This window comes from Coffea arabica, chromosome 3c, assembly GCF_036785885.1.
Source record: "Coffea arabica cultivar ET-39 chromosome 3c, Coffea Arabica ET-39 HiFi, whole genome shotgun sequence".
Lineage (NCBI taxonomy): Eukaryota > Viridiplantae > Streptophyta > Magnoliopsida > Gentianales > Rubiaceae > Coffea > Coffea arabica.
In genome coordinates, this window is record NC_092314.1 from 13399871 (window position 1) to 13426108 (window position 26238).

At 32.9% G+C, this 26238-nt stretch overlaps 1 protein-coding gene across 1 annotated transcript; it reads right to left on the bottom strand.

Moving 5' to 3' along the window:
• Positions 1-2179: 2179 nt before the first annotated feature.
• Positions 2180-10766, bottom strand: LOC113734692 (cellulose synthase-like protein G3). Its single transcript, XM_027261336.2, has 7 exons — positions 10051-10766; positions 7124-7270; positions 5946-6071; positions 4142-4509; positions 3929-4004; positions 3099-3449; positions 2180-2805 (listed from the first exon to the last, which is right to left on the bottom strand). The coding sequence occupies exons 1-7, from the start codon at positions 10636-10638 to the stop codon at positions 2257-2259; spliced, it is 2205 nt and encodes a 734-aa protein (XP_027117137.2). The 5' UTR covers positions 10639-10766; the 3' UTR covers positions 2180-2256.
• Between the last annotated feature and the right edge of the window lie 15472 nt (positions 10767-26238).

The window sequence follows — 26238 nt, forward strand, 5'->3', positions numbered from 1 at the left end:
ACCCCATTAAAAGTCCTAACTGCATATATATATATGTTTGTCCTCTATATATATATGATGATCTCTCGACCTAGGTTCAATTTTTTCAATGAAATGCTTTTTTGCTCTTTTCATTATATATTAAGTGCATTTCATGAACTTAGTACAACTTCCTTGTTTGGATGATTGGGATTTCTTGCTAACTCATTTTGAAAAAATCTCTTAAGAGTCCTCCACCATGCTCCTTTATATCTTAGAAACACACTTATTAGAAAGTGCTACACTAACTCTTTTTTAAAAAAAAAAAAAACGCTTAAAATACTTTCAAGACGGATAGTTTAAGATTGGCTTTTGTACTAGGAACAATGTACTAGAAAATTTTCTAGTCCTTAGAGTACAGTGGAAGGCGAATAAAGGAATTTGACAAAATTTAGCTCAAGAAGAAGTTGGCCCTAAACTCATTTAATAGTAAACTTTTGACCCCTCATCTATTTCATATATCAATTTGGCCCTTGAACATTAAAAAGCATCAAATTCAAATATGTTTCTTCATTTATTGCTATTGTTAGAGCAAATGGAATTAATGATATTTTTGTCCATATATAAATCAAATAATCAAGACTTAATAAGAGTAGTAGTAGATCATCATCTTCCTCAAATACCTCTCAAATTAGGACTTCTTGGCTCTTGATTTCCAAAGAAGAAGATGGATCAAGAGCGAGACAGTTCCAGGAGAGAACCTAACACCTCTTGTCTACCAATGTGGGTTGAGAAGCATTATAGGGACTTCATGGACAAGTTGGAACCCTAGCCGGAAACCTGCAAAATATCCTTTGCCTGGGGTATGATTGGTGAAAATGGTTGAATTTGAATTGGAAATTTGACATTCATGGCAATGTACCCTTTTCTAGGGCCAAGGATGCAAATTTTGGTAGTGGTTGAATGAAGAAATTTGTCATTGTTCAGTTGAGATCATACATGGTGTATTTCAAAGACTTGACAATAGAAAATCAAGTACAATTTGCTGAAGATTATGCAAATAGATGAGAGCGTAGAGCACGAATGGAGGCAAAAGTTCATTGTATGGAAGTTGATGTTAGAAAGCCTACTTCAAAGGGAAAGAAACTCTCGTGGCTCTTTGAATCACACGTGGTTCCATTCTAGTGGTAATATGACGTGGCTAAATGAAGGTCATTAGTCTTTATTGCAGTTAAAGGGAAGTGAAACGTAGTCGTGATGAGTCGTTGAATTTCGGGGATTTGAGGTAATGCATAGTTATTAAATCCGATGCAGGCACCAGCACAACGAGGAGACGATTCTACAAGCAGTGGTTTAACTACGGATCAACTAGTCGAATCAGTGGTACTATAATATAATATTATAATAATATAATGTCTTTTAAGTTATTAAAAACAATGGAATTTTTTACCTGCTGATTGAACAGGACCAATTTTTTATTTTTACGGGTGCAACTATCGATTAAGGTTTGGTTAAGCAACTTGTTTGCCGAGTCAATTGGTCGAACCACTGAGGTGGCCAGTTTAATAACTATGGTGTGATGTGCAATTTTGTGTCGTGTGAAAAGACCAATTATCATTGCAAATTGTCTTGTGCAATTTTTTGGCCTTTTTTTTCTAGCCCTGTTATGGGTAGTCAGATGAAAATAAGATGGATATGTTTAATTGGTAGTTCAGCCAAGGGATGCAATCAAGTCTAATTGAACTCGAGTAGTACACTCAAAATCAACTTGAGTTAAAAAACTTGGACTTTTGCTCGAGCTCGAGCTTGTCAAGCTTGGTTTTATTTTGCCTTATTCGATTTCGTACAAACCGAATCCAATTGAGCTCAATTCGGGCTCAATCAAGCCTAATCAAGTTTAAGAAATATAAATTTATATTTTATATAATTTTAAATAATGGATAAAATAGACATTTCATACTAATAAATTTAAAAATTTTTAAAAACATATATATATATATATATATATATATATATATATATATATATGAAACTCGATTAAGAACTCGAACTCAGTCAATCCGAGTTCAAGCAAATTCAAGTTCAAACCTTAATCAATCAAACTCGCAAGCTATTTGATTGAGCTTGACTCATTGCACCCCTAACTTAACCACAATCCCTCAGTACAACTAGGACGTATAACCTTTTTCAATTTTTGTCTAATTGCTGATCTCATGTAGACTACACACAACAATTACTTTTATTTCCAACGAAGGAATAGGTTTACAAGAGACTAAATAAAGCATAATACTAATACATTTATATCTGTAGCATGAGAAAAGCTGCTAAATAGAGACCCGATGCCATAATAATTGAAGTGATGGTAGTCTTGGTAGGCATCTTTCCTTTATCAGTTCTGATAATCATGGCTTCGTAGATTGGCAAGCAATTTAACACGCCAAAACCAGCTATAAACAGCTGAACAAAAACATCTTCAGTGTTTCCTCCCTTGAGAACTAGCATTGTTCCATAAAGGAAGGCAGCAAAATTTATGATTGCTGCGGTTGCTAATGGCAAGAAAATTGGTGCGGGAACCCCAAATTCAAAGAGCCCTTGATGGTATCTTTTGCTTTGTTCATCATCTACTGCTTTGCTTGTCACATTGAATCCATGTGTAGCAATGCCCAATATTTGCATGAGGTACTCAAGAGTTCCAAAAAGATAACATGTCAGTCCTCTAATGAGCCATATCCTCTGTTCACTCCACCACCTTCTTAGGGTTGCTTGGCTGAATAGGAATTCTAAACAGTCTTGTGCATATGCCCCAAGAAATAGGAAAGCATACAAGAAAAACCATGGACTGGTTACCTGCAGCATATCATGTAAAAAAATGTAGTTGAGACTCTCAGTGATTAATATGTCAGAACTCCTTCAACCTTTCATGTTCTTTGGTCTGTGAACATTTATAAGTACTTTTTCCATGTTCAAAGGACATTTACTCAGTACGGTTGAAATCTTGATTAGGTACCGTTTAAAACTTGGTTCAACATTTTAATACCAAATTGATTGATGAATACCAAAAGGGTAGATAACAAAACAAGCTTTCTCAAAATTTTCAGTAAATCATGGAATGCAGATATTTGGACTGTTGTCATACATACCTTCGGGAAGATATAGATACCATTTAGGAGAGTTAGCTGAGGAAGAAAGGTATATATAGTGATGGAAACTGACCAAAGAGGTAAGAAACCATACTGTATATAATCAAGACTCATCAGAGGCCCCCCCATAGCTTGTATACCAAAGGTTAATGGACTGTATTTGGAGAATGAAAACTCAAGGAAGCCGACTGTCCATCGCTTAACCTGGTTCAGTGCATCCAGGAGAGAAATCGGTATGTTACCCAAAAATGCTGCCCTTTGGGGTTGGCAGAAGATAGACTTCCATCCTTGGCAATGAAGACGGTAACCAGTGTAGAGATCTTCCACTAAAGAGCCATATCTGAAGCCAATCTGATATTTTTTCCAAATTAAACAAATTATTTCGGTCAAATTTACCTATAAAAAAGTGCATAGCTATGCTGAGTTGGTACAGCGAGGACAATCTACTATTGACTTTTCTTTGAATCCTCAAGGTAGTGATTGTTTGCAACGAGAATTGTAGGAGAGTGAAGGAAAGTTTTTTTTTCATGCGTGTTTTGATTAGTAGAGAAGTCAATCATATTCTTGCACTTTCTTGCATTTTGTATCTTGCAAAATTTGTAGGATTTTGAAGGAAAATGATTAGAGGAAAAAATTTTAGTAATTACCTCTAACTTCCCATCTTCCTCCAAAACTTTTCTTGATAACAAAACTTAAACTGGAAAAAGATTTTCATTTTTCTTTACCTTACTTTTCCGCACTTCACTTTCCCACCCAATTTTCCCTCGATTCAAATAAAGCCCAAGTGTTCAATTAAATTCAATGGTCGTATCATTTAGAAAGGCGCATACCTGTTCACCCCAATTGGTTTGGAACTCATAATTGCAACCTGCCACAGTGTTAGCCAGCTCTAAAATATGCTGAGACCTAAGTGACACCGAAACGCAACATAATTGGTAATACGTTCCATTCCAAGTTGATCAAGTTCCAGTCATCGAAAGTGTAGTCCACTGTTAATCCTGTTAAAAAGAAGGGAAAAAAGAATGAAAGAAAATTACTGACACCTGATGGGGTTCGTAACAACATGGTCAGGGCTCAACTGGGGCATTTCTGGCTGCAGCATCGCCGATGGACCACCAAAGAGAGCTCTACGCATGAAAAAGCATCCAGTGCCCATGCAATGAGGGCCTGTGAGTCCATCCATTCCCTTTGGATTGATGTGAAACCCACGTTGCATCTCGGATGAATAGATGTCATTCTTGTTTACGCCATGGAAACATTGAGGAAATTGGACATAGGCCAATTTAGGCCTAATTGAATTATCCATGAAGTAACAGAGCACATTGTATGGTGTCCTGGGGTTGTTTGAGAACATGTCACAGTCTAGGGTAAGAATTATAGGCGCGTTTGTCATAAGAGCTGATACTCGAAGCTATATAGGCAAGAAAGAAACAGAAATTAAATGGTTAGAGCTTGTAAAATGGTGTGAGTAAATCAAATTCACCAAATTGATGAGAGCTAAATTATCTAAAGTACGAACACGACACCTGGCTACAATGAATAACAACTTCGTCTCATTTTATCGAGGCTTTTGCTTTAATTTTTGTTCTACATTTTTTTTTTTTTAAGGATTGGGAGGATGTGGATGATAAGCATCAAATCCTTGTTAAACTCTTTAGATGTTGTTTATTGGAAGTTTTTAAAATATGTATTATAGCTCCTTATTAGTAAGAGTGTGCAATTTTGAAAAAAAATCGATTTACCAACCGATTTTGATTTCAATTGGGAACTTCAAAATCGGTAAATACGAAACTAGAAAGGAAATCAGAATTTTCGTTTTAGAATTGTATGAATTAAGTTCGAATTCAGGATTATGTTTTCCCAAATCAAAAATTCCGATTTCGAATTCACAATTCGAAAACGGTAAATTGGATACCTATTTCGAACTCAAATTCGTATATATACAATATACATATGCATATAATTAATACATATATGTAATATAAAATATTTCTATGATATAATAATACCTCTAGGCTCTAACTACTAATTATATTATATAATAATAGTGAGTCTAATTAAGTTCGTTGTATACAAACAAAAATTAGAATCTAATTTAGCAAATTATATTATAAACTTGTAAGTTTAATTATAATGCAAAATTAGTAAAATTAGGCCGAATTCAGTGAATTTGGTAAACTACCAAAATCGAAACGAAATCAAAATCGAAATTTGTGAATTCGAAATTGAAATCGGTCGAAACTTCTAATATCCAAATTTTCGAAAACTTTGAATTCATAGTTCTGATTAATCAAGATTGAATTAGATGCACAACCCTACTTATTAGTGAATATGTATATAAAATAAGGTGATTGGGAAAATGTTTTAAGTTTTTCTAAAATATGAACTTGGCCATCCAAACAAGACTGTCCTTTTTTTCCCTTTTTTTTTTAAAGACTTTTATTTGTTAACTCACTCTATTATGTTTGAAAGCTCGAGTTACTCCTTCTATATAAAGTTGATTTATGAATCTTAACTAAGCTTGATTAAAAAAAATGACCGTGTAAATATGGAGTTACTCCCTCTATATAAAGTTGATTTATGAATCTTAACTAAGCTGATGCAAGAAAATTCCTAAAATCTTTTGTAAGAATTTATCCATGTCCTAATAATTCTTGAAGCCTTTGTTACAAGTTTGGTTTTCATGCATATGCTCTAGCAATGGTACCATGCAAGTTTGGCTCAATTTGGACCGTCCATTGCATGCTACGATTATCGTACAATAGTATGTAAAATCTCTAATCAATACTAGTATGTTGGATTTACTACAAGATTTGGATAATCTCCAAATTTGTTGGGGAATCTTACCAGGGTATTCAAGGCTCCTGCTTTATAATGATGCGGACTAGTGATGCTTTTCTCTCTTGTAACATAAATGAGATTCGGCATAGAGTGGCCTGATACATCGATATCCTTGCCACTTTCAAGCAAAACCTGCTCAAATTCATGTAAATCAAATGAGAAAGAGGATTCTTGTTGCTCTGAGAATACCATCATTACATGTTAGCGTCATGTGAAATACTGGTAGTGCATGGATTTTTTAATGGTTTAAGCTATAAAATGGGAATAAATAGAGGAATTTATTAATTAATTTAAACAAAATTCTTGCATGACCTTGAAATGTTGATTTAAGACAAGAGTAGTAGTTATGGGAATTGGCCTTTTTTGTTAATCTTCCACCACAGAGCTATTTAGTTCTTCATGTTCGTTGTTACCAGATTTGAATTTGTATAGTTCCTTTTTTTTTGTCAAATATTTGAACATTATAACTATGCTTCATTAAGCATATTAATCTGTCAATCCAATCCTAGTTTAATAATTGATACCTTCTTCTTTTCTGATAATTGTCGATGTAGAAAACCCCGTATGGAGTGAGTCAACAAGAGCTGACAAAAGGTGGGATTAAACTTTCAAGTCTTATCCCTGGAATTTCAACCCTGGTTCTTAATTGATTTCAGTACCACGATTAGACCAAGGGCTCGCAAAATAGTCTGATTTTAATCACTTAACTTTGATTGTTAATTAAGTTTTGTTCATATATGAGTTTAATCCTTCATTTTCGGAATTCCATGCCTTAAATTCCTTGCAATTGAAAAATCTATTGCTTGAGACATTTGATCATGACATGACAAAATGTGTATATCTTCTGTACCTAGTGAAAATATGATCATATTGGAATTAGAGGCCAAGCTACAGTAACTTCCAACTGGCCCTAAAAAAAACCTGCCAACATAGGATCAATTGATGATCTAAATTAGATTAATAAATCAAGAACAGGATTTTGTGGTTTGGATTTAAATTTAAACGCATTCTTCATTGTGCAGTGTTTGGACCGACCTAAAATTGTAATAACATTTTTTGCATTCCATATGAGTATATATGCACAATAGTTGCATGGGTGTGCATAAACCTAGCATGGATATGTGCATGGTTTGGGTCAAATTCATAGTGTTAGGCTTCTAAGAAATAATTCAAGGGTAATAAACCTGAATCACTGTAGGATGATCTCGATGAGTGAATGTTTTGGTCCATGGGCTAAAAGCCTCATGCTCTTGCTGACTGGTGATATATTGAGCTACCTTTCCATTCTCAACCACGTTTTCTATTCTTCTCTTCATATCCTCATACATTATCTGTAACATGATCAAGATCATTTTCAGGAAATGCATGAATGTAATCATATTTTTTCTTGACAACAAAATGACAAAATGCAATTGTATCATTAACAATCACTTATGATGATAATATTTTGTATTTAAAAACTTTAATGTGTGATAATTTATCTTACCATCTTAGTATTGTGTATCTTGCACTAAGTATTTTGAAACTCGGCTTGGATTGGTCAGCTCAATCTGTTGAATCAGGATTCAGCTAGTTGTCTGGTCTGAATTAATTGGCTAAATCGGATGGCAATTGACCTAGCCAAATAAACGCGAAAAAAATCATTATAAACCGAAAAACCTATTTCTTCTTTTTTTTTTTTTTTGGGTTTTCTTGTGCCTTTTTGTCACTTTTTAAGTTTTCCTTAATTTTTCTTGACCTGAGTTTGATAGTCAAAGCTTATGTAGGTAATTATTTTATTTTTTATATTTGGATGACTAGGACAATCATAAATATTTTTTTACATTTTTTTAATTTCAATTACAATCCTTATTTCTATGTTTTGTCAATCCTTATGTCTTATGAGTTTACTTATAAACTTAAAATTTGAAAACACAATAGGGGATAATTTGTAGGTTTTATTTTATTATGTTGTTATATTTTAAATAATTGAAATATAGTTATGACTTCATTCAGTTTTTTTATTTTTTTGACCCGATCCAGCCGGTTGAACTGATTGGCATCTAACCCTTGAGTTTTGTCAAGTTGCTGCCCAATCCGAGCCTCAAAATACTGCCTCAAATTGATCCAAAATAATTGAGTTACTTTGCACGAAGTGATTTGACAAACAATAGAGATTGACGAGCAACTATTACAAGGAGGCCATTGGATTGGATGGAGCACAAATTGAGACAGTCCTTTCCTCTCTTTTGCTTTTTCCTTTTTTTATTGCTATTGAAAAGAAAGCAGTAGAAATGAATATCAAAACATGTTAGCATGTACAGCAAACAAAAAATAAGAATTTAAAAAGAAATATTCCTACAAGTCGGATGTCTAAACAAATGCTATCAAAGTCCTTTTGTGTACAAAAAGCAAACTACAAGTAAATATATCACTCTTTTGGCTTTTTTAGTTTTGCTTCGACTTGTGACCAATCAGTGTGTTTGAATAGGAGATTATTTGAAATAATTATTGTAATACTTTTTGTGATATGATGTATATTAAAAATTATGTTTGTAATGTAAATAGATAAATTTTTTTCAAATCATGATTATCGAACACACTTTAGTCTTGTCTTCGTCTTCGTCTCCTAGCAATTATTTGATGCTACAAGTCTTTTCCACTGAACGTCAAGTGGACAATATACTATGCACTAGACAACCTTTCTTAGACCAATTGAATACCACATCTTTTTTTTATATTTTTGGCTCAACTTGTACAATATATTCACATGAATTAACCAGTCAATGAAAGCTGTGTTATCAAGATTAATTAGAAATTAACTCAAAAATTAAAAAAAAATGCAATTCAAGAAATTCCACAAGATTAGTTCTAGGGCAAAATGCCTCAGTGGCTCTCAGACTATTATAAAAATTAACTTTTGACTATAGGTGGTAAATCAACCCATTTAACTAAATTTATCCATATCCATCCATGAATAGATGGGTATGGGTATCTTAAGTTTTTGCATATGGGTATAAATGGATTGCCCAATAATACCCATTTATTATTGGGTAATCCATTAAATCCAATTAACCCATTTAGAATTGTCTTCCCCCAAACCTCCTTTCTTCCCCCACTCTTTTTTTCTCAGATTTTCATTTTGTCATGATGTTAACTACTTTTGGTACATTATTATTATTATTTATTGATTTTATCCTATCATTTTATTTTCTCTTAGTTCGTTAACTTGCTCATTTTTCAGTATTACCAATTTATGATAAGTTTTAACCTCTTTTCCTACCTTTCCAAAATGAAATTTTAAATTTACACACGAAAAAAATGTTAGAGGTTCAAAATTTTTGAATTAAATTTTTATGTTAACTTTTATAATACTTAGTTCAAATTTTTATATTCTTATTTTGCGACATAGAGTACAGATGGGAAAAATTTGAGAATTAGTTTATTGAACATTATAAGTAAATATTTAAAACTAATAATGGGTGCAAAGAGTAGTATAAATTGATAACTTAGTTTGCAAAAATGAATTTAAATGAGTTTGTAAAAAGTTAAAATAAATGGGTTATAAATGGATAATCGGGTTATCCAATTCATTTGTTGACTTACCCATTTATACCCATCTAATTAAATGGGTATAAATTAGTTGACTCACTTATACACATCACCCATTTTAACGAACTCAAATCCATCCAAGTCACGCATTTTAACACTTCTACATTTAACCCTCCAATTATTAAATAGGCACTTTTAACTATCTAAGTAATTAAAATATATACACGTAATCCTTTTGTCACCTTAAGTCTTATGTTCAACAAAATAGTGAAGATAGTTGTTGACACTTTTGTTGCTATTTTAGTTAGACATAATAACTCAAGATCACAAAAAGGGCTATAAGTATACATTTTCATTAATTGGAGGGCTAAAATTGCTCATTTTATAGTTGAAGAATTAAAAGTTAAAATTTGTAATAGTTTGAGAGCCTGGACATTTTGCCCTTATTGCTAAGAATTAGCACAAGCATGAAAATCCATCCTCCATCAAACACGTGAAATTGGCAACTATTTTTGCTATGAAGACAAGTGAAAAAGACTAAAACTTAAAAAAGATATAAGTGCAACAAAAACAAATCTACCTTAATTTTCTCTGTCTTAGAGTTCTTTGTCTTCTGCAATCTGAAAAATTCAGCTGGGCTCCTGTCCAAGACCTTATTCTCCCTGCAAAAAGCTAACCAATGGGCTCCAAATTTAGCAGCTTCCATGATAGCAAAGAGAGTGAGCTCTGAGCCTCCATCATCAGAAACATAAATCGAAAGCTTCTCTGTCGGATAATCATATGCCATAACTGATAAAGCTGTGTTAACAATATCAATTGGTGGTTCTTTATACGGATCTGAAGTGCATATAAAGATGTCTATAGCTGGAAAATCTTTCTTGTCTATCATTTCTTCCAGGTTTTCTGGGAATACTTCACGAGTAACTGGACGTATTCGAAATCCCTGAGCTGTAAACCACAAGAAAGCTAGAAGAAGATCAGAGATGAACATGGAAATGGATATGAAGAAGGATGGAAAGGTGGTGGAGGAGAAGAGTTTGAATGCATGGTGATAGAGTAGGAAAAGAAGAGCAATTGTGTAAACTACAGCAAATAAATGGTTGAAAACTGTTCGACGCATAGACCTAATGGAGTGGAAAGGAGCCTTGAGCATGGTGGATGGCTCCATTAATTCTCTGCTGATTTTATGAAATTTCAGAGATTCACTTATGGTCAAGCCTTTGGGGTATTAATTAGAAGAAATATGGCCATATTCTTGAGTGTGAATTTTGTACAGGATTTTAGCTCAACTTGTTGCTTGTCTAGAAAACGGCCACCAATAATTTCAGGGATCGACTTATGTTCAAGTCTTTGAGGTATTGGAAGATGAAAATATGGCCTACAGGTCACAAAAAGAAGGTTAACGTAGTATTAGTATAAAGACACTGTCAAACACGGACCCCAGAGGTGGACCTGAATTTCGTTTGGATTGCATTGTCAAACACAAAAAGAAGGTTAACGTAGTATTTGTGAACACGGATTGCATTTTGATATACGTAAGGTAAAAAGATGATTGGGAATGTATTCACAGAAAACGTGATTTGGAAAATTGCTGTCCAAACCAGACCGTTCAAAAATAAACTAAGAAACTATCAAAACTTGACTGGACTCAAGAAGATGCATCCATCAAACTGTAGAAACTTGTGCATTCAAAATAGCCAAGATGGTTACAAATTGAAATTGAAGAAAGAGAAAAGAACATGTTGGATGTCAAACATAGCCACCAACCGGCTTTGTTTGGCAGACAAGTTTTTTTATCAAGTTTGTTTGCTACAAGTTTTTTAAAAAATTTAGTTACAATAATCTCAAAAAACTTCTCAAAATTTTTAAACTATACACTTCAAAATATTAAAAAAAAAAACACTTCAAAATTTTTTTAAAAAACTTTTATAGTAAACTACAGTAAAATTTTAGACAAACACCCAAAAAACTTGCTTACCAAACAGGGCGGTTCTACGGTGTAAAGACATGGTAACAATTTATAACCACAAAGAACTTGTACAATTCTATAATAGTGAACGCATGGATTATATCAGAGTTAAGAGGCAGTATTTGAACTCTAATTTTAAATTTTTTGCTTGTTGGAAAACCCCAGATTGTCAAAATATTAGGGACGATTGTCAACTACAAATTTGCATAATCTTGGCCACAAAATACAGATGTTTAATCCAATGTTGAAAAAATAAATCTGGACTGTCCTATTGAATTGATTGAACTATTGACTAGGTTATATTTTGAGTTGGTTATAACTAAAAGGAAAATATGCTAAATTAGTCCCTGACATTTTGAGAAAAAAACTTTTTTGTCTCTTACATTTAAAATCAACCACAATAGTTCCTTAGATATAAAAATGTCCGCCTAATTGGTTCCAAAGGTCATTTTTGCTCACTTCTCTGATCAAAAAGTGCACACCTCTCTCACACGAACATAATTTTAAGGACAAAAATGAAAATATACTTCGTTTCCTCTTTTTTTTTTTTGAAAAAAACAAAAGAAGAAGAAGAAAATGCAAACCACCAAACCCTTTCTTCTCCTCTTTCCCCCATTTTTTCAACTACCAAAACCCTAATTGTAAGCCATCAAGCCCCTAATCAAAGAAGAAAATTTTATTATGGTCACCTACAAATAGTAGAAGAAGAGTAAGAAAAGATATCTAAACCATTTAAAAGTACGATAGAAGTAAACAATGATTGACATCATTGTAGCAAAGAGCCCATAATTATGACTTTCTTGAAGACTTGCAAATTCGGGAGGGAGATTCTATGGCTACCCAATCTATGAAGTAAGTCTGAGCACATTTCATTTTGGTTGTCTTGGAAAAAATTGGTTCTTAATTTGGAGGTGAAAATTGGGTGTTAATATGTGATGCTCTTGCATTTTAGGTGAATTATGCTTGTTGCTATTTCAAGTAGTATGATCCCCCAATGTGCAGTAGATCGGTATCAATAATACTTGGCTTGTTAAAGACTATCAATTGGCTGGAAATTGAGCAAGAAAGAAGAATTTGAAAAGAAAAATTACTTTGGACTGCTTTGATTATTTCTTGAATGTGCATTTTGCTGATTATGTTGAATAAGAATTCAATTGTAGTCTAAAGAGAAAACGGAGCATATAATGTAAAAGCGATATGATCTTTTTAACTTAGTCACAAACGTTGTTGTCGGCATGATATTGAAGAATGAAAAAGTTAAAATCTCCCTTGTTTAATTGAGATTTATATTTAAGGTTTTGGTAGCTTATGTGTTTCTTAAAATCTCCGGTGTCAGTGTATTTTCATTTTTGCCCTTGAAATTATGGGTATGGGAGAGAGGCATGCACTTTTTGCCCAGAAAAAATGAGCGAAAATGAGTTTTGGGACCAATTAGGTGGATTTTTTTTTATATCTAAGAGACTATTGTGATTGATTTTAAATCTGAGAGACTAAAAATTTTGTTTTTGAAAATATAAGTAACCAATTTGACAAATTTTCCTAACTAAAGTATAGAAGAGTCAAAGAAGAGTTGTAAATTTTAAAAGGGAAAATTGCAGAAACCTCCATTGAGGTTTCTGACACTTGCACTCACATCCCTTGTGGTTTAAAAAATTGCACTCACCTCTCCTGAACTTACTGATTCTTTGCATATTTAGTCCAGGCGATTAAAATATTATTTTAGGGAGTGAAATGAGAAATTTGTGCCAGATTTGCCCTTTATGCTACATGTCAAGTAGTATTAGCAAAGGAATGACAAAGTACTATAAATCAATTAACAATTAATAAACTTTAAGGGGTATAGTTTATGAACAAATAAGCATTACCTATTCAAAGTACCAGATCTTTATAGGTAATTTACTTTCAAACATTTAATTTATGATAAATACATCAATGTTTGTAAGTAAAATTCAAAAAGTGTTGCAGTAATATATTTACAAAAAGAAAATCGATAGGTTATATATTTAATATAAATTAAATATTTAAAAAAAAAAAAAAAAAGAAATGGCCCATAAAATATTAATTCTTTATAGCTTTCGTCCATTACGTGAACAAAGTATTGCCTCTTTATGGGCATTTTATTTTGAATCATTTAACTTAAGTTAAATACATAAATATTTGTAACTAAAATTGAAAAAGTGTTACACTAATATTTTTATGAAAGGAAAACTGATAGGTTTTGTATTTAACAAAAATTAAATATGTGACAGTAAATACAAATTTAAATAGAGGTTTCAGATTTTGAGGCCACATCACGTGAATAGAGGTAAAATACAAACCTTTTTTTAAATTTAAATTGCCTGATAGAGATTTTGAGGCCATATCACGTGAATAAAGGTAAAGTACAAATTTTTTTTAAAATTTAAATTGCCTGATAGAGGTATCAAATTTAAATTTGTATTTACTTTCACAAATTTAATTTTTGTTAAATACAAAACCTACCAGACCCATAAAGAGCCGATACTTTATTCATGTAATGGAGGAAAGCCATAAAGAATTAATACTTATGGGCTATTTCTTTTTTTAAAAATATTTAATTTATATTAAATATATGACCTATTGGTTTCATTTTTGTAAGAATATTATTATAACACTTTTTGAATTTTACTTACAAACATTGATGTATTTATCATAAATTAAATGTTTGAAATTAAAATGCCCATAAAAAGTTGGTACTTTGAATAGGCAATACCTACTTACCCATAAACCATACCCCTTAAAATTTATTAATTATTAATTGATTTGTAGTACTTTGTTATTCCTTTGCTAATACTACTTGGCATGTAGCACAAAGGGCAAATCTGGCACAAATTTCTCATTTCACTCCCTAAAACAATATTTTAATCGCTTGGACTGAATATGCAAAGAATCAGTAAGTTCAGGGGAGGTAAGTGCAATTTTTTAAATCACAGGGAATGTGAGTGCAGGTGTCAGAAATCTCAGAGGAGGTTTCTGCAATTTTTCCATTTTAAAAACTAGTAAAATCGTCCGATTTGAGCAACGAACCGTTGAACCAGATGTTTAAACCATCTCGATTCTTAGCTTATTTGAAAAAACATTGCCCCACCCTGACATCGTCTGAAAAGCGACACCATTGGCGCTTACCGGCCTTTTTAATGCAATGCCTACTGTGCCTACTAGCTATTAAATCTTCTCTTCTTTAGCTACCCAATGTTGTGTAATAGTTTAGTTTTGTGTCGTCTAATCTTTTAAAAATTGTAGTTTAACTCTAAATTGTTTAAAAATTTCAAAATTTCGTTCTAAATTTCATACCTTCTATCAACTAGACTATTTTAAAAATTAAACTATCCACATTGCAGCTTACTTTTATGCAATTTTTCATTTCTTATTCATAAATTCATGAGTAATTTTATTTTTGTATAATTGAAATTTCATGATTTATCAAAGTTAGTTTTTTTTCGTTTTCTTTGTTTAGTGCGTATGTTTGTTACCATCTAGTTTTCTCCTAAGCTCTTGAATGTGTTGTGATTGCAAAAATATATTTATTTAGTTGATATTGTATTACTATTTCAACTTTTAAGTTATTATCATCAATAATGAACAAAATACTCTAATCTCACCCATTGATTAACTAAGTATGGATTTACAAGATTCATTTGATTGGTCAATATGATAATACAAATAACATATTAATTATTAGGACATCACGGTCAATAGCACTTCAAAAATAACTAACCAAACAATTGAACCAATAATCCTTGACTTAATACAATTTTTTATTTAATGAATGATTTGGGTTTTAAAACCTTAGTTTAATTCTATATTAACTCTTCACACATGTTAACAAGTGATTTTTTTTTTTTTTTTTGAAAGTAACTAATATACACTCACACAGAATTAATATTACATGGTCCTGGTGGAAACAGCCAAGTCGTGTACTCTATCTACAAATATTCTATCGACTTTAACAATATAAAGCTTATAAAGGAAAGAAGATAACATGATCATGTCCTTCAAAATAGAGACAACTGCCAAAGGAGCGGCTGGAATATTAACGCAGTACAGCAGAAGTAGAAGACAACCTGTAGCAACGATGAAAACAGATGCATAATTGGGCTATGCAAAGGATCATAGCTAGCTAAGTGCACTCAGACATGCTTGAGCCTCTATCTGAAATGATGATAAAGCACAATTTTTTTTTTTGTCATAACGATAATATTTCTATAACTTAATTTATCCTATTCTACGAGGAAGAGATTAAAGAAATTGTGTAAGAGGTTAACAGGTATACAGATTTGACTAGATAAAAGAAATGTATTGACGCCTCCTTTGAATTTTTTTCAAAGCAAGTGGAGTTTGAACCCGATCTACAGTTCAAAGAGAGATTTTGTCCCTTTAAATCCCTTTTTGCTGTCCACTGAACCAAAGTTGAGTGGTTTATAAAGTACAAATTGACTGAGTATGTGAATGCAACACACAGCCTTATTATTACAGTAATTAATTAACATGTATATAAACGGGGGAATGCACTTTGTTAAAGGAGTGGTCATCTGATGATATGGCATCATGCCATTGGTGGAAATGTGTTCGTCACTCATGTGAAACCGACGTGACTTCTTTTTTTTTTAATTATTCCTCTACTTTGTGTATGACATAGTAGGTTACACTTCTTTTTTGGTGCAGTGAACGCTGCTTCTTCTGCTTTCTTTTGAGGGGAGTTACGGATTTTTTTGTGCTCAGGGCAACCATCCCTCAAGTTTCCTTTGGAACCCTTTTTTCCATTCTCTCCCATACCGTCTCAAAAATTATCCCAAACTACTTCCTCCTCCATGTCTCTTCAATAAACCTTCAATTATTCTTTCCTTTTTGTGAAAGATAAATGGATCTTCGACATCTTCCTCTTCATCCAAGCAATTTCATTTTTTGGTGATTGCTTTCTGGTTCTAGATAATTTAAACTTTACAACATGAATTTCATTCAATTTTGATTAATTAGCTAAAGTAGGTCATTTGAATTCATAATAGGTACTATTTTTGCTTGGGTAGAATATCTCCCCTTAAGCATCAGCCTTTTCTCATTGTCTTGTTGAATGATAGGTGAAAAAAAATTATTGAAAGCTGCAACCGTGAAGAAAGGTTACTTAGGAAATGTTGAATAACTGCTCAATTGCTTAGCACTTCATCTATAGTATTAACTAAAAAAAATCCACATTTAATGAAGCAGCTTGTCATGGCAGCGGCATGGCATTGATGTAAAGCAGGATCCTCCTATTGATGGTAAATGATCTTTACATATTTCGTCGGTAGAAACTCCACTGCAGCAGTTTTCATTTTGATTTGTGTTTGCCAAAACAAGGAAATTGATGACTTGAATTAGTACAATTATTCTTTGTTCACTTTGAATTAATATAGATAGTATAACCAATGATTTGGATGGAAAATGAGAAATTGCACAACTCATTAATATCCTCCATATGGTCAATATGTTTATTTCTGCTGAGGCTTTACATGATGACTAATTGGATGTGTAAAATTTTTCTTTAACAATTAAGGTTGATTGTTTTGTCTCTTGAATATCAAGTTTATGAGGTGAGATTGACTTTGACTATTATTTTTTTCCTCTTGAAAATTTGAGAAAAATGGTTGTTCTGGATCTTTGAGTTTTAAATACAAGTTTTAGGAAATGATTAGCATTAGTGACAGGTGCCGAACCTGTGCAATAATAATAAATAAATCCTAACTACCACCTGAAACAGTCAGTAATCAATTCGAGTACTGGAGCAGGGACTCTAGGTGTGCAATGGGTTACTTGATTCACCCTGTTCCCGAAGAGTTTGCTTAATCCGATATACCTGAATTAATTATTTAACTGAATTCCCTAACTAGTAGACAGTGATAAGCAGGGTCGTCTCCTCAGGGACTGGAGAGATATTTGTTTCTTTTCAAATCAAGATTAATGGGGGGGATTTTGGTATCAAAAGCCAACTGAACAAATTAAATGCAGAAACTAATTAATTAAAAGAAATAACTAAGAGAAACTCTAGCCAAGGGTATACTTCAGAAATGGTTCATGCACTGATCATTGATGCAAAAAAATAATTCCAACCTTTATTAATAGATTGGTTCTAGTTGTCTCGCACGCGCTAAACAACCAACCCTTCCTTAATTTATCGATAGCTAAGGTACGACCGTTAGCTATTTCTCTAACCCAAAAACAACCCTAGGTACGACCGTAGGATTCAATTTCTAGATTGCAGTAATAATTAGAAAGGCCCAATCCTGACTAACAAACACGCTACGAGGGTTTATTTAAGCTAGATCGTATGTTCCCCTGACATAAACCCAATTACGCCAGTTGCTACAAAGACAGAGATAGCGAACAATTACGGATTCAGTTACCTCTATTTAGCAAAATAGCCTATATGAATAATTAAATATTGCGCATCTATTCAATCACTCACACAAGCTATAGCGGTTAAAAGCAGGAAACATGTGAATACCAATAAATGCAGGAAACAATTAAAAGCGGTTTAGATCTCACAGTAGTGGTGAACCCATTCGTCAGTTGTCCCCTTGACTAGATGGAGGATTTAGCCACGCCGCATAATTAAATCACCACACGAATTAATAGATTGCAAAAGCACTGCGTTTTCTATTAAGAAGCAGGGAATAAAAGGTGTTTTTCCCGTTGGGGAATATTGTCGAACACCTGGCGTGTGTCAGAGGCCAGTCCGGAGAAAAGAAAAGAGAGACTAAAGACTAGGCTAAAAAACTCAACTAAAACTAGGAATCCCCCTTTCTTTCTGTACGTTCCCCCTTTTAGAGACAAAAGAAAGATAGACTAAAGCTATCTAGGTGGTCCCCACACATGTGGACAAAACCTCCTCAAGTACTTCCTCTTCCAAGTCCACTTCCGTAGCTTTCTTTGGAGAGTCCACATGACTTATGGCTTTGCGGTCCCCACCAATCCAAAGGCCCAAGGATTGAAGTCCTTAGAAGTCTCCATATTCTTCATAAAGTCCCTCTTTTTTTCGGTAGTTTGCTGCTTCCTCCTGAAATTAAGTCCATATACCAAATATGAGTAGATATCAGCAATTAACACAATATTTATCAGGGATAAAAGGGGAAATTAATAATAAAATGACTAACAAATTACACCCTATCAATTAGCAGAATAGAAAATACTTGTTATATCTAATATGGTTCAGACCATGCTGAGTTAATACTTAATAGGCATAATATTATGAGTGTCTGATTGGGTTCCTTAAAATGTATTGGACCATGCTGATTGGATTTCATTCTCTGACTTTCTTCAAAATTCTATCAACTTTATAATTCTCTATACTTCATAAATTTCTTATGTGAGTCTCTTCTTGTTTCTCTTGAAGTCTCATTATGGCATTTGCTTATGTAGTTGTATTTTTTACTTGTAGTTGTATTGTTCAATATTGGCTATTTGTTTTAGAATGAAAATTCAAACTACTTGGCAACTTTGTGGTCTACGTTGCATCAATTTTTTTGGAACTGAAAAGAATGCTGTTATATATTTTCTTTTTACTAAAAAAGAAAATAATAAGATACCGAGATTTTCTGAATTTGAGGAATTCTGGCTAAAACGTTTTGCAATGTGGTTTGAGGCTATAAATATTAGCCAACATGCAGTGTAAAAGAAAATTATGTGATATCCTATTATTGTTTTTGAGTTGCTTACGAGGTTTATAGTTTGCTCTAGACAGATCTTTTCTTTTCTTTTTTTTCCAATGTTTTCTTCCCTTCTATTTCATTCTTTCTTCTGTTGCTATCTTTCTTCCTCCTGTGAATATCAATCATATTTTCTCTCCTTACCATGAAAAGTTTCTTCTGTATTTTGTTTTAGTGAATTGTTCTAATTTTTTCTTTTCCTTGGACTAAAAGCATCAAAGTTAAGTTGAAAATTTTTAGAAGCTTTCATTTATCCTGCTTTCTTGAGAAATTTTTTTTGATTCTTTTGCTTTCCTATATGGAAGACATGCCAAGTTGGATTTTGGAACACATGTTTGCACTTGAATTTTATCAACTTTTAGTTATGCATAATGTCAAAACTGAAAGTAAATTTTGTTTGGAAACCATTGACCAATTTTTTGCATGTGGCAAACGTCCATTTTCATTTAGCAGTTTAAGCTTGCATCTTTTGAAACAACTAAGTGATTGTTGCATGGTGGTCATGGGGTTGTTCCAAATGATAGGTGTGAGATTCACTTTACATGAAGTGAATGACATGTTGCTAGTCATCTGTGCTCTCACCAATGGAGGGTATATATAAATCCACTTGATTGATCTTTTTCTTACATGGCCAACATGTTCCTTCCTTTTCTTAGTTGTTCTAGCTAAAGTAGTAGCACTAGTTTTAGTAAAAAAGTTTAGGTATCAGAACTCACTGGCTCACAATCTTCCTATTCAGATCCGAGAGTTAAAGCAAAGAAGCTAGGACTACTAGCTGAGCCATATTTGGAGGGAATGCAATCAATGTGCAAATTGGTTGGTCAAATGCAGCATATGATCCATCAGGACTATAAGTTCCCTGATGATATTCCAGCAAAGATGCAAGATTTGTTAGGAGCAAATGTGTTAGGAGTTGCATATCTTCATTTTGTTTCTATTTAAGAGGTTATGATCTCTTCCAATGTACCAAAAAAAAAAGAAAAAATAAAGAGGTTCCATTACAGAATATATATAAGGCTTCTTGCAGGAATTTTTGTTTTTTCCTTTTGATTGGTCATATCCCATAATGTTGTAAAACTTCTCTGACAGCAAAAGTGTATAGGAATTCTAAGGTTGCTTTCCTCAAAACTCAATGACAGGAATATGTTAAGAATGAGTTTGGAATTATATTAAGTAATGCAAATTAGTTAATGTAGCTACTTTTTAAGTATGAGATTTCATTTATAAATATAGAGGACACCACAACATAACTTGTATGGCGGGCCAATGGTCAGTTGTATATGTCCTAATCATATCTTTATTATGTCCTATTATATTTTTTAAAGGTATGGTATTATAATTATCATCTCTTGGACTTTATATTTTTACAATTTTGAACTAATTATATACTTCCTAAGAACACAATTCTAAATATTTTGTTTATCATTCACATATGCTACTGTTATACTCCCTCCGTCCCGAAATGAATGTCGCACTTCGGGTCTTGAGTTTCTTTTCAACAGTGTCGCATTTTGGTCTAAGTTCCAGCGCTACCCCTTCCGTGCATTACTCCATTGAGTGGCAGAAAGAAAAAGCAAGGATGACAAGATGTGTGAGACCCATACTTTACAAATGTGTCCAGCCATTTTTTTGAGAAAGTAGCTTGCACGGCCATTGTTTGCATTTGCGGTGAGACTCACGCATATTAGAGCAACTCTTGTAGTTTTATGGGACCCATCAAAAACTTAAAAGGAATCTGGTATATTTAAGGGCATGAGATGGAAATGAGGGAAAGTTTTATGGCCAATTATAGTAAGTGACATTAATTTTGGGACAGACCAAAAAGGAAAACATGACACTTTCAATGAGACGGAGGGAGTAATAATTTACAAATTAAGTAGGTATAATTGGACATTTATCCACCGTGCATTTGCATGGTGAATCCCGCCTAGTATGTCCTAAACGACCCAAGCAATGCTACCTTTAGTATGAATAGATTTAGGATCAAAGGATGAGAGTCATCAGGAATGTTATTACCTACCTGGAAAAAGAGATATATGTTTTTATTACTTCCAACAAAGCATGGCACCCTGGAGATATTTACTCCAAACGTCTTTCAGTCTTCGTCCAGGAATAGGGCTGCAAACAAATTTCAAATTCGAGTGGCTTGAATATGAGCTCGACTCGATCTCGATCAACATTGAGCTCGAACTTACCAAGTCAAACTCAAGCTCAAAAATACTAAACTCGTTAGCTCGCGAGTCGGTTTGAACTCGATTATATATATGTAGATATATATTATTTTAATAGTAAAATTACATATATATATATATATATATTAAAATAATATATATCTACATATATATATTTCTGATATTTTATTATTTGTTAAGAAAAATTATTATTTTATTTATTTTTTAAAAATAAAATAATTTTTTAAATTTTTTTAAATTCAAACTCGACTCGAATTTGAGTTGAGCTTGAGCTCAAACTTTACATTTTGAATTCATAATTCGAGTTGAGCTTGAGCTCAAACTTTATATTTTGAATTCGTCGAATTTGAGTTCGAGTTCAAACTTTATAAACCTAGGTTGAGGCTTGGCTCAATTAGGTTAAAATTCGATTCGATTTAACTCGTTTGCATCCTATTCAGGAACTATAAGAATAGGTCATATGATATGACGAATGTAAAATTGCATTACCATCCCATTGAAATGACGAATTTATGATGATCCCATTGATATGGATTTATAGGATTCATTTTATTAGTCAACACAATAATACAAATAACATATTAATTATTTATGACATCACCGGTCAATAACACTTCAAAACGATTAGCCAGACGATTAAACCAATAATCCCTAACCTAAAAGGATTTTTAATTTAATGAATGGGTTGGGTTTTAGAACCTTATTTTAATCCTATATTAACACTTCACACATGTAAACAAGTGATATGTGATTAATGTCTGATAATCAATAGACATGCTTGCCAACAATGCCTACCAAGGCCACTCACTCGTTAAGACCAACATTGCCATTTCTTTCAAAGAGTATCACCCTCTTACTTGTCTATAAATACCTTACGATGAAAATCAAAACTACTAACTAATAACCATCCATTAGCATATATAACACTCTTGTCTTATCTACCTACTTTATTTTTGTGGACTTGAGCATCGAAATGACCCAGGATATACTACTCCATTTTGCAGTCTCCTAGCTTTTTGTCTTGTTCTTCTATTTGAGAAGGGTCTGTTCCAATCAACCCTTGTCAGTAGGAATGGAGGGAAAGGAATTTGGAAAGAAACTGAAACTCAAACACGCTAAAGTTTTAACATTTTGGAGCATAGTACCAAGTTAAAAAATAGCAAAAAAATCTGTATTATTTACTGCAGTTGTCTTTGGATTTGAATTGCCACGTGATTCACTATAAAAGAAAATAGTTGAATGGATAGTTTTCCAAAATAGAGAAGAGTTTCCTTTAGAATTCAAAGTAACAAAGATATATGTTGAAAAAGTACGTTAACACTTATTGTGATATGATGAATATAAGATAAAACAGTGATTAGAAAGATAAAAAAATGGTTGAAAATGTGTTTATGATAGAATCAAAAAAATTTGTAAACAAAGCTTTATCCAAACACACTCATTATCATCAGTAAATAATTTAACCTTTAGGTGATATACTTCTTTGGCAGTTACAAATCTGGAATCTTGAAAGGATATAAAATCCTACCAAAAAAAAAGGAAAGAAAGGATAATATGACTATATCTAGCTCTATGGCCTTAAACTTATGTGAAGACAAGATTTTGTGCAACTTTGTGAGGATTTTAGCAATATGCCGAATAAGACAAATTTAGAAGCTTTCCTCCATTACTAAGGCTAAAATTTTCAAGGAAAACCAATGACTAAAGCTTTGTCAAAAATCTCAAGTTTGTTCTATGAAGTTCTTAAATTTCACATTCCATACACATGCTAATTATTTAGGAAAGAATTAGAGTTCTTATTAGGGATTCCCATGCATTCCACCAACAATTCCATTCGGATAGCAAATTTTGAACATAGTTTTTTCAAATAATTTCTAAAAATAATTTTAAAAAAACCTTTTTCATTCTTTCAATCACCTTTTAACGGATCCTCTTTAGTGTGTATAGTAGTATTTACCATGAAAATGGTATTACATTGACTAAACCAGAACGAAATGTATTGATTGGTTGCATCAATTTGATACACATTAAGGTTGCTGAAGGAGCCCATTAGAGGGGTTGGGAATTCAAGGTCAGTTCACTTCGTGCATGATTAGCTGAGTGGGGCTGATTAGCATAAAATAAACAAGGTATGCAAGGAATAATAAAGAAAGCTTGCCTGTTAAGAAGAGGGGGCGTGAAAATAAATATAGAAAAATTACTAGATTCATCAATTTGAATAATGTATTGTCATTCGTTATTCTGAAATATTATCATTTTCTTCACTGTCAATAATGTTTCAAATTTTCAACTTGATAAAAATTAGCTAATTTTTTAATCTATATTGAACTGGTTCTACTCTTTTATCATGACATATTGATTTCTCTTATTTTAGGAAAAAAAAATGAATGAATTAGTATATTTTCTTTCTACAATGTTGCTAAATGCAAAACATAAAGAATTCTTATGTAGCTATGTACATATGCAACTCTAAATCTTAACGAATTATTCTTTGATTCAAACAAGAAATTTGGAATTCCATATGTACCATGCATTTGTCAAGCTAAGGAATTCCAATTAGATTGGAGGTTACAATTTAATATATTTTTTGAATTAGCCAATTTCACTATTTATTCACTTTTTCATCAGAATACAATAGTGCTAGTAAGGAAATATGTTCATGTTAAAATGAAAATAGTATTTTTTTAATCCTCCTATCCTTTCCCGCATCCTTTCAACCCCCAATTGCTAAGTATAAGAATCGAATTCTAAATCTAACGATGGAATAGATTTTAACAGCCTTTCCCTTGAAATGGTATAATTTGAAAATGAAAATAGTATAATATTCATTAGAGACATATATACATGGAGGTACAAACAACCAATTACATGTATCTCTGATGCCTTAATCTTGTTTGTTTTAGATTTTGTAAAATTTGATTATTTAAATTACTTATAACATGATGAGACATGTATACCAACTTGCTAATAAGTACTTCAACAAATTGTGCAAATGTCATTAAACTATTGCAATGTGTCGCTTTTGGTCACTAAACTTTTTTATTAGCCAAAAATGTCACTGAACTAATAAATTTGTACCGTTTAGATCACTCTATCTATTTATGCCATTAAGAGAGACGGAAAGTAACTTTTTAAGGGGTAATTTGGTCTAAAATGAAACTAACTTGCATACAATACTTTCAAATGAGATACAAAATTGCTTAATCCATATTTTGAAATTGCAATACAATGACAAGGTTAGGGGTGTTTTTGAGGATTTATTTTAGGATAATTTTTGAAAATAAAATAAACACCACCACCCCAACCACCGCCACTGCCCCTTCCCCCTCTCTTCTCCCTCCCTTTCTTTCTCTGCTTTCTTCCTAATCAACGCCTCCCAATTATTGATCAAACGGCCAAAAATTATCAACGGCTCGTCACAAAGGAAGTACAAGAAAAGCCAAGATGGCATTATTACTATACATACAAGTAGCGAGATTAGGTGCCAAAGCTAGCCGAGGAAGAGAATCAAGAGCTCTAGAATGGCTTAGTTCGTCCTAAGCCATGTTCATTTTGATTTGGGCCAATGCTTTATGGAAATTCATGGGAAGTCAAATTGAGTGGAAGTTGAACATCTCCAACCATGGGCGTCAAGTGCCGAGGCCTTCCTTGATTTGCTCTTTAGCACGTGTGATGTACTCGAAACTAGTGCCTCTGCAACCGAATGGCATTGGGATTGTTCCATATATTGTCGTTCTCCGGCGAGTTTGGATTGGAGGTTGCAGTTGGAGCTCTGGTTAAGATCAAAAATGGGAGGGAAAGGGGGATTCCAGTAGGAGAGGACAAAAGAGATGAGAAGGGGAAGGGAAGAGGGAGGAAGAGAGAGAAGGGGAGGGAAGGAAGAGGGAGGAGGAGGAAGAAGAAAGAAAAAGGGAGAGGGAGTAGAGTGGAAGAGGGGGTGATTGCGGTGGGTGGTAACGTTGGTAGGTGGTGGGTGGTTGTGGGTGAAAGAAGAATGAGGGTATAAAATTTTCAATGGCTGTACAAACGAAATTATTCCTCAAAAAGTTAAATTCCATCCCTTCTAATGGCATAACTAGACGGAGTGACCTAAATGGTACAGATTTACTAGTTTACTGATATTTTTGGCTAATAAAAAAGTTTAGTGACCAAAAATGACACATTACAATTTTTTAGTGACATTTTGTGCAATTTGCTCTAAGTGATAAATACAAAATAACTAGAATACTAAATCCAATATTTGACATTCAAGTTCCCAAAAATTTTACAACATGTGCTTTTCTCTTATTCCTAATCATTTATGGGTTATAGGTAAAGTGCATTGTAGTCTACTAACTTTTCCAAATTCTCATCGAAACCATTAAATTGTTTTTTGTGTCAATCAACCCGCTAAACTGTTGAACAGATTTAATAAGCCAATCTATCATATTGTCTGGTTAAGTTAGATGGAATTATATTCACATGAGAGTTATGTACACTTTCCCAAGGCAAAAATGATATTTCTTCCCACTCACCCTTACAATTGATAAAAAAAAAAAAAAAATCTAGGCTGGATTTAGAGAGAAAGAAATGAGTTAGGCTAATGGGATTGAGGAATAGTGAACGATTACAGGAATGTGTGAGAAAAATATATCATTTTTGCCCCTAGAAAGTGCACATGTCTCTCACGTGAATACAATGTCATCTAACCTAATAGGCAATTTGATTGATTGAAACTTTTTCAAAAGTTTAGTGGACTAATTGACACAAAAAAGAGTTCAATGGTTTTTGTGAGAATTTGGAAAAGTTTGATGGGCTAATTGACATAGAAAAAAGCTTAATGATTTTAGTGAGAATCCAGAAAAGTTTGATGGGCTACACTGCTACAGTGCTCTTCACCCATCATTTATATATCGTTCAGCCCCTCT

Excerpts from the sequence above, each read along its gene's own strand:
- LOC113734692 (XM_027261336.2), bottom strand. The coding sequence starts at position 10,638 with ATGGAGCCATCCACCATGCTCAAGGCTCCTTTCCACTCCATTAGGTCT. Across the intron at positions 4,510-5,945 it reads CAGGAGCCTTGAATACCCTG|CTTCGAGTATCAGCTCTTAT; the intron begins GTAAGATTCCCC and ends TTGCCTATATAG. Across the intron at positions 3,450-3,928 it reads AAACCAATTGGGGTGAACAG|ATTGGCTTCAGATATGGCTC; the intron begins GTATGCGCCTTT and ends AAAAAATATCAG.